The sequence below is a fragment of the Molossus molossus genome, unplaced genomic scaffold (genome assembly GCF_014108415.1).
Source record: "Molossus molossus isolate mMolMol1 unplaced genomic scaffold, mMolMol1.p scaffold_m16_p_14, whole genome shotgun sequence".
Classification (NCBI taxonomy): domain Eukaryota; kingdom Metazoa; phylum Chordata; class Mammalia; order Chiroptera; family Molossidae; genus Molossus; species Molossus molossus.
This window is the reverse complement of record NW_023425349.1, coordinates 33,833,403-33,845,293: the sequence shown is the minus strand read 5'-3', so window position 1 is coordinate 33,845,293 and position 11,891 is coordinate 33,833,403. Positions and strand designations below refer to the sequence as shown.

General features: G+C 45.8%; 1 protein-coding gene across 1 annotated transcript; it reads left to right on the top strand.

Annotated features, from left to right (window-relative positions):
* The first annotated feature begins 11,056 nt into the window (after window positions 1-11,056).
* On the top strand, window positions 11,057-11,891 carry HRCT1 (histidine rich carboxyl terminus 1). The gene has a single exon (XM_036261873.1). It carries the CDS (start codon window positions 11,190-11,192, stop codon window positions 11,529-11,531), a length of 342 nt encoding a protein of 113 aa, XP_036117766.1. The 5' UTR covers window positions 11,057-11,189; the 3' UTR covers window positions 11,532-11,891.

Below are 11,891 nucleotides of genomic sequence, written 5' to 3'. Positions count from 1 at the left end.
TTGGAAAATCACTCAGGAGACTATTAGCTCTTTGAACACTGTTCTACAAAAAGCCTTACCAGGAGTTTTTCAAACTTTTAAGCAAAAGCCCTTGAAAGACTCTTTCCTTTTTTTCTTCGTTATCTTCTCATGTCCTCCTTTTCCTCATTATGTGGATTCTCAGAAAGACGGCTTCTCTCTTCCACTGGAGGGCAAACTTTCCAAGGGAGGCTTCCTGCCTCATTCAGTTCCATCTCTCAGTCTCGCAAAGTGGGTTACAGGTAGGCTTTGGGGTCAGGCAGCCCCGGCTCTGATTCTGGCTCTGCCCCTTCCTAGCCATGTAACCCACAGCAAGTGCTTTAACTCTCTAAGTGTCACATGTAATGTAAAATAGAGTGGTTATGAAGTTTAAAGGAGATAAGTTTGTGAAGTGGATTACAGCAAGCATTAAAGGAGTAAGTTGGGGAGGAAAGGGAAAGGAGTTTATTGCTTATGAATGACCTCTTCCTTTACAATTTCCTGGGGCCTTATGAACACTTAGGTTCCAGAATTTACCTGGTACATTATGATCATTTAAGTTTCTAGCTGTTGTTCTAGGTAAAAAGTGCCTGGAGGGCAAGGACTGTGTCTTTTGTCCCTTAGCTTCAGCACTAAACACAGGGCCTGGTTAAAGAGATGTTGGTTAAATAAATTATTATAATTCTAAATGTCACAGTGATCTTTAGATGGTGATACCGGAGAATTACAGAGACTTGAAAAGTGAGAGAGGAAAGAACCTTAGACCGCACAGATTCTATCTTTGTCCAATATTTCTCTCATTGTGCACAAGGGGAAACTGAGGCTCAAGAAAGTTTACCTGTGTGTGCATGTCTAAAAGCCCATGGGCACACCATCCAAGGGAGATAAGGAAAAGCAGTCCCCTGGGCTTAATCAAGTCCCACACATCCCTGAGGACAGCCAACCTGGTACACTTCTTCCACGTTTTAGCATCTTAAGCTGACACCAATCAGGTTTCCAATTCTGGAGTCTGGCTGCTCTCATCCTTGGTGAATGAGGTAGATTGCTTGGCTAGGATTCAGACCTATTCTATTTGGGTAACCATGGTTTCTGAATATTCCTCTAAAACTGTTATAACTTAAAACAATTTTTTTTTTCTTTATTGATTTTAGAGAGAAAGGAAGGAAGAGGGAGAGAGAGATAGAAACATCGATGAGAGGGAATATTAATTGGCCACCTCCTGCAGGCCCCCCACTGGGGATTGGGCCCACAACCTGTGCCCTGATCCAGAATCGAATGGGTAACCTCCTGGTGCATGGGTCTGTGCTTAACCACTGAGCCACACCAGCCGGGCTCGGCTGACAGTCTTATGGGAGCTCCCTTGTAGAAGGGCTGAGCTGGCGGGAGATCACATCTATAATGCAAGGCCAGTGTAGAGCAAAACAATTTTATTGCATGCGCCTGGGTGCAGGCGGGCTGAGCCAGAAAAAGGAGTCAGCTTCAAACAACAGTTGGGGTGTAGGTTATATCCTCTGCTTCTAGCTTCAGGCAGTTCCTGCTGATGTACTCTGCATAGCCCACTGTCCACTTTGCAGTTGGACTGGTCTGGTATCTCATCCTGCATCTGCTGGGTGATTCATGGTCTTGCGGATAATCTGGATAATTCTTACTCAACAGAAGGCTGAGCAAAGGTTGTGCAAGCAACACATTTTCACAGTTTCCACCTTTTGCAAGCTTTTACCTTTACTCTTTAAAACGTTATTAACCCTTTCACCTTTTACATAACTAACTACTTTTCTCTTGCTGCTTCTTAACTCTTTGTCTTTAACCTTTTGCATTTTGATGATGATGTGTCTTGGTGTGGGCCTCTTGGGGTTCATCTTGTTTGGGACTCTGTGCTTCCAGGACTTGTATGTCTGTTTCTTTTGCCAAGTTAGGGAAGTTTTCTGTCATTATTTATTCAAATAGGTCTTCAATTTCTTTCTCTCTCTCTCCTCTTTCTGGTACCCCCATTATGCAAATGTTGGTATGCTTGAAGTTGTCCCAGAGGCTCCTTATACTATTCTTATTTTTTTGGATTCTTTTTTCTTTTTGCTGTTCTGATTGGGTGTTTTTTGCTTCCTTATATTCCAAATTGATGGTTTGCTTCTTGAATTCACTTACTCTACTATTGGATTCCCTGTAAATTATTCTTTATTTCAGTTAGTGCTGTTAGCTTTAACTTCCATATTACTACCCCCAGCCTCTCATTGTTTAACCTCGCCCCAAGCCCCTTATTCCAGGAAACCAAAGCTTATTGCTCCGACCAGGTGGAACAGTATCCTGAAACCCCCACTCAAACCAAACAGTTGCTCTATGAGAAGAACAACTCTCCGAAAGACCCCAACCCCGGCCAATCAAGGATGACTGCGACTCCTTGGCGGGGCAACCCCCCACCCCAGCCCTAAGTTTAAAAACCCTTAGTCTGTATGAACCGGCTGCTGCGCTCTACTTGGAGGCAGCCCACAGGTATTTCCCTCAATAAACCCGCACTTCCTGGTTACTCAGCTCCATCCCGTTCTTATAAGTGCATCCTTCAATTCTGACTGGTCCCTTTTTATGCTCTTGAGATCCTCACTAAGTTCCTTGAAGTTCTCACTAAGTTCCTTGAAATTCTCACTAAGTTCCTTGAGCATACTTATAACCAGTGTTTTAAACTCTGCATCTGTTAAATTGCTTATCTCCATTTTATTTAGTTCTTTTCCTAGAATTTTGTTCTGTTCTTTCATTTGGGTCATGTTTCTTTGTCTTCTCATTTTGGCTGCCTCCTTGTGTTTGTGCCTATATATTAGGTAGAGTTACTATGTCTCCTGGGCTTCCTAGGGTGGCCTATTGTAATAGGTGTCCTGAAGGGTCCAGTGGCACAGCCGCCCTGGTCATCCCAGCTGGGCCCTCAAAGTGCACCCCTTGTGTGGACTCTATAACCTGCTGTTGTAATTGAGTCTCGATTGCTGTTGGCACATGAATGGGAGGGATTTACTCAGGTTGATCAGCTGCAAGAACTGGCTGTGTCCACTGACCACTGATCTCTGACTCCCTTGGAGGATCAGCTGTGCAGGGGCCCACCACACAGAGCAACACTTATTTCAGCAGTGCTCTGGTACCCACTAAGTCCAGATGGTTGGGTGGTGGTGCTTCAATGTGGTCTGAAGCTGTCCACTGGGTGTGCTGGCTCTGGGGCAAGGTCAGCCTCTGCCTGTGTTCTACCCAGGACCACCAGGAATAAGCTACAAAGTGATCTGCAGATGGCTGCTTCTTGTGCTGGGCTTGGAGGTGCCCAGGCAAAGCCAAGCTGTGGTTCACAGCTTCTAGTGCCAGGCCTGGGGCCACTGAGAATGGGGCTTGCTGAGGCCAGATGCTAATTGTTTGAGAGAATTTAGGAAAATCTGAAGCTGGAGCCAAGACAGGCCAATCCTATGGTAAAGCCACTGGAAACAGCTTGGGTGGGCCTGAAAGTTGGGTGGGGCGGGGCCTCAGGGAATGACCAGGGCGGGGCAGACAGTGTGAGCTAGGTTGCTGGAGTCCCAGCTATGGTGCACCTCTGTCAGCCCTGTGGAGGAAGGGCTCACCAAAGGAACAATGTCCTCCACCATACATCTGTCAGAGAGAAAGCTACCTCTCCAGCTCTCGTCCCAGCGCCAACCAACTCAGTTCTTCTCTGAATGTCTCTGGTGCCTTTCAAGCTGCCTCCGCCACGCTAGAGCCAGTCTCAATGTGGCTTCTTCAATTTCATAGTTGTAGGACTTCCATTCAGCTCTATTTCAGGAGGTTCTGAATGATGGCTCTTCTATAGTTGTAATTTTGATGTGGTTTTGGGAGGAGACAAGTACTGCATTTACCCTTGCCACCATCTTGACTGGAAGTCTATTGCTGAAATTTTTAAAATATGGATTGCCAAAATGCAAATCAGTCCCCTAAAACCCCAACACTCAGAGAGAAGCACTGTTAACATTACAACATGTAGCTCTCCAGACTTCCGTCTGTGCATGAGCTCACAGCTGTAACTCAGATGTTCCCAGCACTGACTGCCCTGTATGCGCAGATGAAGTCACATTTTCATGAATACCCAGATTTTGTAAACCATACTTCGCATCCAGATAACGTCAGTGTCTCAATTTACTCATATCCACCCCCATCCTCCACTTATTTTTGGAGTTCCTGAGGGGCTGCTGCACATACTCCATACTTCATTCCTCTTTCTTCTCCTTTCCATCATCCCTTGGGCTTCCCCTGGCCCTGGATATCATGGGCTCCAGATCTCTGCTACTTGGCAGTCACATGAGGAACGGGGGAGCTTTCTACTTTATGGCAGAACACCTTGGGTTTGTCCTCAGCTTGGTTCTTGATTTAGTCTGTTGAAAGGGGGAGTTAGAAAACCCTCTCAGGAAATTGACTTGATTTGCAAGCAAAGATTGCATATTAACTTTTTCTCTTTGTGTTATTTCTGTAATATTCAAAATTTTCTTCCAATGGTGCCCTGGACCAACTAGGAAGAAGCTCATTTATTTGGAAAGGCAAAATAAAAAAGCATGTTAAGATTGTCAAAATAGCCCTAGCTGGTTTGGCTTAGTGGTTAGAGCGTCGGCCTAAGGTCCAGAGAGACCCGGGTTCGGTTCCTGCTGAGGGCACGTACAAAAAAGGTTGTCAAAATATTACCTCTATCACATGTAACAACTCATTCAACCAGGTGCCTGTGAATGTTGATCACATGATCAGTATTCACAGAGATTCAGTGTGGAGTTATAAAGTGGCTCTTCTCATTCAGACACTGTGTGTCATTTTAGTTATTCAGGTCTTCCTTCATGGCCCTCGGCAAAATGTTGTCTTTTTTTTTTTCTATTAGAAATCTTATTAAATTTATTTCTAGAAATTTTATCATTTTTGTTGCCAATTTCACGGATGTATTTATTCTATTATGTTTTTGAATTAGTTATCAACATTAAGTAAGGAAGTCACTGCTTTTCATATTTTTATTTTTAACTAATCTTCTTTAGTAAACGCCTATTAGTATGAATAGTTTTCCAGCATATTCTTTTAAGTTTTCTAGATATACAATTACATAATTCAATATTTATACCTTTTATTAAATTTTTTTTTTTTTTTTTATCTCACCCGAGGATATTTTTCCATTTTTTGTACAGATAGAGTGGGAGGGAGAGAGAGAGAGAAACATCGACGTGAAGGGACACCTCGAGTGGCTGCCACCCGCATGACCAACCAGGGCCGGGGACAAACTGCAACCGAAGTACGTGCCCTTAGCAGGAACCGAACCCAGGTCTCTCTGGACCGCAGGCCGACGCTCTAACCGCTGAGCCAAACCGGCCAGGGCTAAAATTTTTTTAAAATATGTTTTTATTTTTATTTTTTTTAGAGAGAAAGGAAGGGAGAGAGAGAAACATCCATGTGAGAGAGAAACATCAATTGGTTGCCTCCTGCGCGCCCCCTTTTGGGGATCAAGCCTGCAACCTGGGCACGTGCCCTGACCAGGAATCGAACTGGGACCTCTCAGTCCATGGGATGATGCTCAATCCACTGAGCCACACGAGCTGAGCTATCTTTTATTTTTTTTATGCCCTTATTTAATTGTACAAAGATAAGTAAAAGTGGTGAGAATAGGGATTCTTGCTTATTTCTGATTTTAATGGGAAGTCTGTGTTTTCTCACCATTAATCATACTGTTGGCTACTGACTTAAGATATATATATTTTTTAATCATGTTAAGAGAGTATCCTTCAAATAGTGCCCTTCTTTTTTGTTGTTGTTCATTTGTAATATTTATCAGGAATTCATAGTGAATTTTATCAAAGGCCTTTTTGCCATCTACTGAAATGATTATTTGGTTCTACTTTTTTCACCTACTCATATAATTAATCACAACAATAGATTTCTAAAACTATCAAGCCCCCTCACATTTCTAGAATAATATTTACTTGTTTATGGAGTATTTAGAGTATTTATCTCTCAGTAGTCTGTTAAGAACATTAATATGTCATTTATTTTTTAGAACTTTGAGATTTGTCTGTAGTGTTTTGTGCTATGGCTATCAGGTTTGGTGTCAGAGTTATGCTAGTTTTATAAAAGTATATTGTATAAATTTTAAAATAAAGGTTTCTTTTTCTATCATTTTAAACAGCTCCTGTTATTAGTAAGATTATTATTATTTTTTATCTTTTCTCTCTTTTTTTAATAGACTATTTTTTAGAGCAGTTTTAGATTCACAGCAAAACTGAGTGGAAAGTACAGAAATTTCACATATACTTCCTTCCCCACCCCCAACAGCTTCCCCCTCTATCAGCATCTGGCACCACAATGGTATCTCTGTTAGTATCAGCAAATCTACACTGACACGTCATAGTCACCCAAAGTCCACAGTTTACTTTAGGGTTCACACTTGGTGTTATACATGCTAAGTGTTTGAGCAAATGTATAATGACATGTATCCACCATTATAGTGTCCTACAGAATAGTTCACTGCCCAAAAAATCCTCTGTGCTTTGCCTATTTATCCCTCCCTCCTCGGTAGCTCCTGGTAACCACCGATCCTCATATTTATTTCATAGTTTTGCCTTTTCCAGAATATCATATAGTACATAGCTTTTTAGACTGGCTTCTTTCACTTAGTAATCTGCATTTAGGATTCCTCAATGTCTTTTTATGGCTTGATAGCTCATCTCTTTTCAGTGCTGAATAATATTCCATTGTCTGAATGTACCTTATTTTTTAATTTATTCATTCACTTACCAAAACACATTATGGTTGCTTCCAAGTTTTGGCAATTATGAATTAAAATGTATAAAGGAAAGCACTTTCCTCAATACCTATTTTATGTAACTTTTTTAATGTTAAAATTTCACCTTAGATATACCTAGATGGTCTGGTATGGCCTCTTCAAATGGTTTGCCTAGTACTCGGCACCTTTGATCTAAAGACATAATTCTCCAGGTCAGAAAGTTTTCTGTTTCTTTAATGCTTGTTTCTCCAGGGGTTCTGTTCTCTACTTCTGAAATATCTATTATACAAGTATATTTGTTTTCCTGGGCATTTCCTCTCTCTTTCTCAATATCTTTTTTTTTTAAGAGTTACGGGGAGAGTTCTCAAAGCAGTCTTTTCTGATTTAATTTTTAATCTAAAGTAAATGTTCTGTTTTGCATATTTTCCCAAATTCATATATGAATATTATTTAGAATATAAATTTTGGAGATGTCCTATTTCTGTTTTTTTTTTTTTATATTATAGTAATACTGGTAATATGATACGGATATATCGTTTTTCCATATGTCTAGTATTTTTTTTTTTTGGTACGTGCCTCTAGCGGGAACCAAACCTGGGACTCTCTGGTCCACAGGCCCACACTCCAACCGCTGAGCCAAACCGACCAGGGCCATATGTCTAGTAATATTTCTCTATTTGCTTACTTTATGGAAGGACCTAGATTTGTGTTTGTTAGGGACTGGAATTTGAAATGGTTCTATAAAAAATTACGTAGGTAATTTTCAAGCATGTTGGCACCAGGCGATGGAGAAAGAGAAAAAAACTAACCTGGTAGTCTGTGGTTTAGTTTTCTGGATTGGGAGATCCAGTTGGCCATGATTAGGAAAGGGTGACCTCCTGAGAAGAGGAGAGAAGTTTCTTTGCTGTGCTGGGCAGCTTTTTTTTTTTTAGTGTTTGCTGAGGCGGCCCAAGATTAACTGGGGGAGTGTCTCCTTCTGTAATTGGCATGAAAGCCCAGGTTAGAAACCTGCTGGCCAGTGTCCCTGCTTTTCTGGGCAAAACAAAAGATGGCCTTGGCCACCTGCTCTGTGAGAAGACACTCATGCAGTTCCCTAGTCACTCAGCGTGTTTCCCGCCTGTGCCCACCTCACCCTTATTCCTAGTCCTGGCCGTCCATCACAGGGCTTAGGCAAGCTGACCCTAATCAATACATCCATCCATCTGGTTTCATCTGTACTAGATCGTGTATATATTCCTTAAAATTGTGGACCAGGATTTGGAACACAGAGGAATTAACTGCATGGGTTCATATTATGCTCCATAAACAAAAATCAGGGTACTGTAACTCTTGACAGGTCAGAACACGGAACGGATTTATTTGTGGTGTGACCACTAGGTGGTGCCACCAATCAGTGAAAACAATGAACCCTAACACTGGACAACCAAGAACCACCAGCAGCTAGTACAAGCACAATTTTGTGAGATTGTTTGGAACCTGTATGCACTTGTGATATGTGCATGAGTGTGTGTATGTGTATTTCGTGATGCATGAGTTTGCCCACAGAGCAGTGCTGGTTTACAAGTGTACACACGCATGCAAGAACATGCATAAGTCTGTGCATCCCGGAAGGTTTGGGTGTAAAGTTAAATGATGTGAACTCCAAAAGGCTGGCCCATCAGCCATGTAGTCTGGAACCCTGGTCCTCAACAGGTAGAAAAGTTGCTTGTGAAGTGTGCAGAACCCCCAATCCTATAGGAGAAACGACAGCACCACAGGGTAGCTTTTCTGAGGAAGGGGATCCCTAGACGCAGCCATGGGTTCCTCTGAAGTCATCAGTCTTACAAGCCCTATCTCCAGTCAGGCCTCTAAGAAAGTCTCAGTCACTTCTGAAGTCTCAACACCTTCCCCAGAGTACCCAGAGCATCTAATAAAATGTTCACCTTGAGATCCTATCTTCTGTCTAGGAGGGGAGTGACCCTGCACCTAAGAAAAGAAATGTCCTGTCAAAAAAAAAAAAGAAATGTCCTACGTATGTGTGTGTGAGGAGGCTGGGGGACTCCCCCGAATCTCTGCTCCCCCTTCAAAAATCGTGCCGTCTTGATTGCCCGCTAGATAGTGTGGTCCACCAAGCTGGGAGGCCTTAGATAAGTCCCTTCCCTTGCTGGCCTCAGTTTCCCCAACTCTCAGGGAGGGCAGGGCGGGGTGGTTCTGAGAGGCCCTTTGTGCTAACCAAAGCCCCGCGAGTCTGCAGGCTGCGGCTCTGCCCCTTCCAGGGGCTGCTGTGACGTGGGAATCTTCGTGGAGTAGCTCAGTAGGAGGGAAGTTTCTCCCCCTCTTCCAGGCAGACTTCTCTCCTTAACAGGCCCCTGGGGAAGGCAGCTGGGCTCCCAGGGCCCCAGAAGCGGCAGGAGAAAGTTCTCACTTCAGCATCATTAAAAGTTCAAGTGTCTTCCCTTGGGGAGGTGAAAGCCCCAGGACTCATTAGACCTGCTGTCCCCTGAGTCCAATTTGGTGGAAGGAATGTTTGGCATTTTCATCCAGAGAAAGTTTTCGCTAAGGGTTTGAGGCCTCCCTGCGAGAGCTCATCTCCCACGGAGGTCAGAGAGAGAAGTCCCTGCGGGTCACCTCTTGCCTAAGCATCTTTCTAGAGCAGAAGCAAGCCGGGTCAGGAAAGAGGCTTAGCCACGGCCCCAGGGGCCAGCCTGGCCTGATGCGGAGCCTTCCTCAGGTGCAGGGAGAGGAGCGTACGCCAGGAAGGAGCGGAGAGGACCGGACAGGCAGCTCAGCAGGGAGGGCCCCCGAGGACCAGTGTCAGGGTGCAGTCACAGAACTGCAGTTTTGGGGAGGCCCTGCGTGAGGAAGAGCTTTGAGAACAGCCCAGCAAGGCAGAAAGGGCTGCCCGGGAAGATAGTGGGCGCCCATCCCTAAGGTGTGAGTTAAATGGACAGTGCTTGTCCAGGATGAACAGAGGGGACTCGGGACCAGGAGGGGAGAGGAGTCTGTGGCTGCTCAGGTCCTGCCTCTATAAATCCTTCACCAGCAGGAATAGCATGTCCGGGCTGCTGGGCAGGGGGGTGAGACGGGGAACAAGGAGCCTGCCGTTTATGGCAAGTCCAGACTGTTGAACTGGAAACCAGGAGGCTGGGCCTGGGGCCTGCCCTCTCTGAGCTCAGCAGCCTCTTTCCTGCCTTCTGCAGTCGTGGGCTAACACCCAGGTCCTCTTGGCTCCCAGACCCCGCAGGACCGAGGACCTAGAGACAGTTGTTCAGCCTCCCTGTAGGATGCAAATCTGCCCACGATGCCTCACAGAGCTCCTGAGCTGCGGGACAATTTGTTTGACATACTTGACATTCCCAGAGGCCTGCCTGACAAGGGGCCACAGACTCTCAGATGACAAGGTCTCTTAAGTCATCTAGTTCAAACTCACTGCAATAATATTGAGGGCAAATGTGTCAGGAACTGGTTTAGTGATTTATAAATCTTAACTCCTTGAGTCCTCAGAAAACCCTACGAGGGAAGATACTCTTTTTTTTTTATTAATTAATTTTTGTTACAGATGTTTCTCCTTTTTCCCCCACTGGTTCCCCCCTCCCTCTCTCTCCCTGCCCTTTCCCCAGATTGTTGTCCATGTCCACTGTTCATGCATACATGCATGTAAGTTCTGTGGTTTATCTCTCCCCCACCACCCCCTCTTTAGGGGATTGTCAGTCTGTACCCTGCTTCCGCGTCTCCGGGACTACCCCCTTCCTCAGACTGTTATGTTCATTATATTCCACAAATAAGTGAGATCATATGAAACTTGTCTTTCTCTGTTTGGCTTGTTTCACTTAGGATGATACTTTCAAGGTCCCTCCATATCGTCTCAAAGGATAAGAGATCTTTCTTTCTTACAGCTGCGTAGTACTCCATTGTGTGTATGTACCACTGCTTTTTGATCCATTTGTCTACTGATGGACACTTGGGCTGTTTCCAGAGGAAGATACTCTTATTAGTGATTTTACAGATGAGGAAACCGAGGCACAGAGAGGTTAGGTAACTTGTGCACAGTCACAGAGCTAGTGAGTCGTGTGGTTCCAGAACCCGTGTTCTTAATCACTGTGCTTTTCTGTTGCTAAAAGAGGAGGGAGCTGAGGCCCAGGGAGGGGAAGGCGCTGGCCTGGTCACTTGACCAGGCAGCAGGGTTGGGAGCCTAGACATCTTGTCTCCAGACTCAGGGCTCTTCCCTCACAGCCTCCGCCTGACAGTCCTGTCCCCACCCAGCCTCCCTCAGGCCTCCCCAGAGTTAACAGTTGCCTGCCCTACCCTTGGCCTGCAGCTCCAGCCCAGAGAGGCTGTGTCCACATTCCCTGGCTGCTATCCAGCCAGCAGGAGCTGAGACAACAGTCTGTGAGGGCTGAGCAGAGGCCGCGAAGGGGAGGAAGCAGCAGGAGCCACTAAGGAGAGGGCACTATCCAGCTCCCAGATGCTAGGCCTCCTGGGGAGCACGACTCTCGTGGGCTTGATCGCAGGCTCTGCTGTGGCTGTTCTGCTGCTGCTGCTGCTGCTGGCCACCTGCCTGCACGGCGAACAGCAGGACCACGATGTGGAGATGAACCGTTCAGCTGTAAGGAGAAACCGAGTTCGGCGGGCTCAGCCCTGGTTCTTCCCGGGCCGGGGCCACCTGGGACACTTGCACCATCCCCATCGTCCTGGCCATGCGTCTCACATGCACCACGCGGGCCTCCACCACCACCATCTCCACCACCATCTCCACCAACACCGCCTCCACCGGGCCCACTTGCACGCCCACCGAGGCCACCACTGATGCCTGTGGGTGACAGCCACTGCCTACCCTACCACCTCCAGGAGGAGTGGACCCCCACGTTTCTGAGCAGAAGGGCAGCTCTCTGTGGTGAATGCTGGCTGGCAACTGTACCTGGGTCCTGCTTGGGCTTTATTTGCATATGGTGCCCCAGTGAACCAACGAGACAGAAGACTGAGGAACCCCTGGGTGGCTCTGCGCACACTGCAGGGTGAGGAGGGTGAGAGCAGGGGTGATCTTTTGGGGGTGGATGCCACCTTGTGACTGTAACTCCCAGCGGGCCCCAGAAGTCACGCACACTGCTGCGTGGACGATGCACTGAGCTCTATCTGAAGTGCTCCTCTTCGGACACCCTCTGGCTCG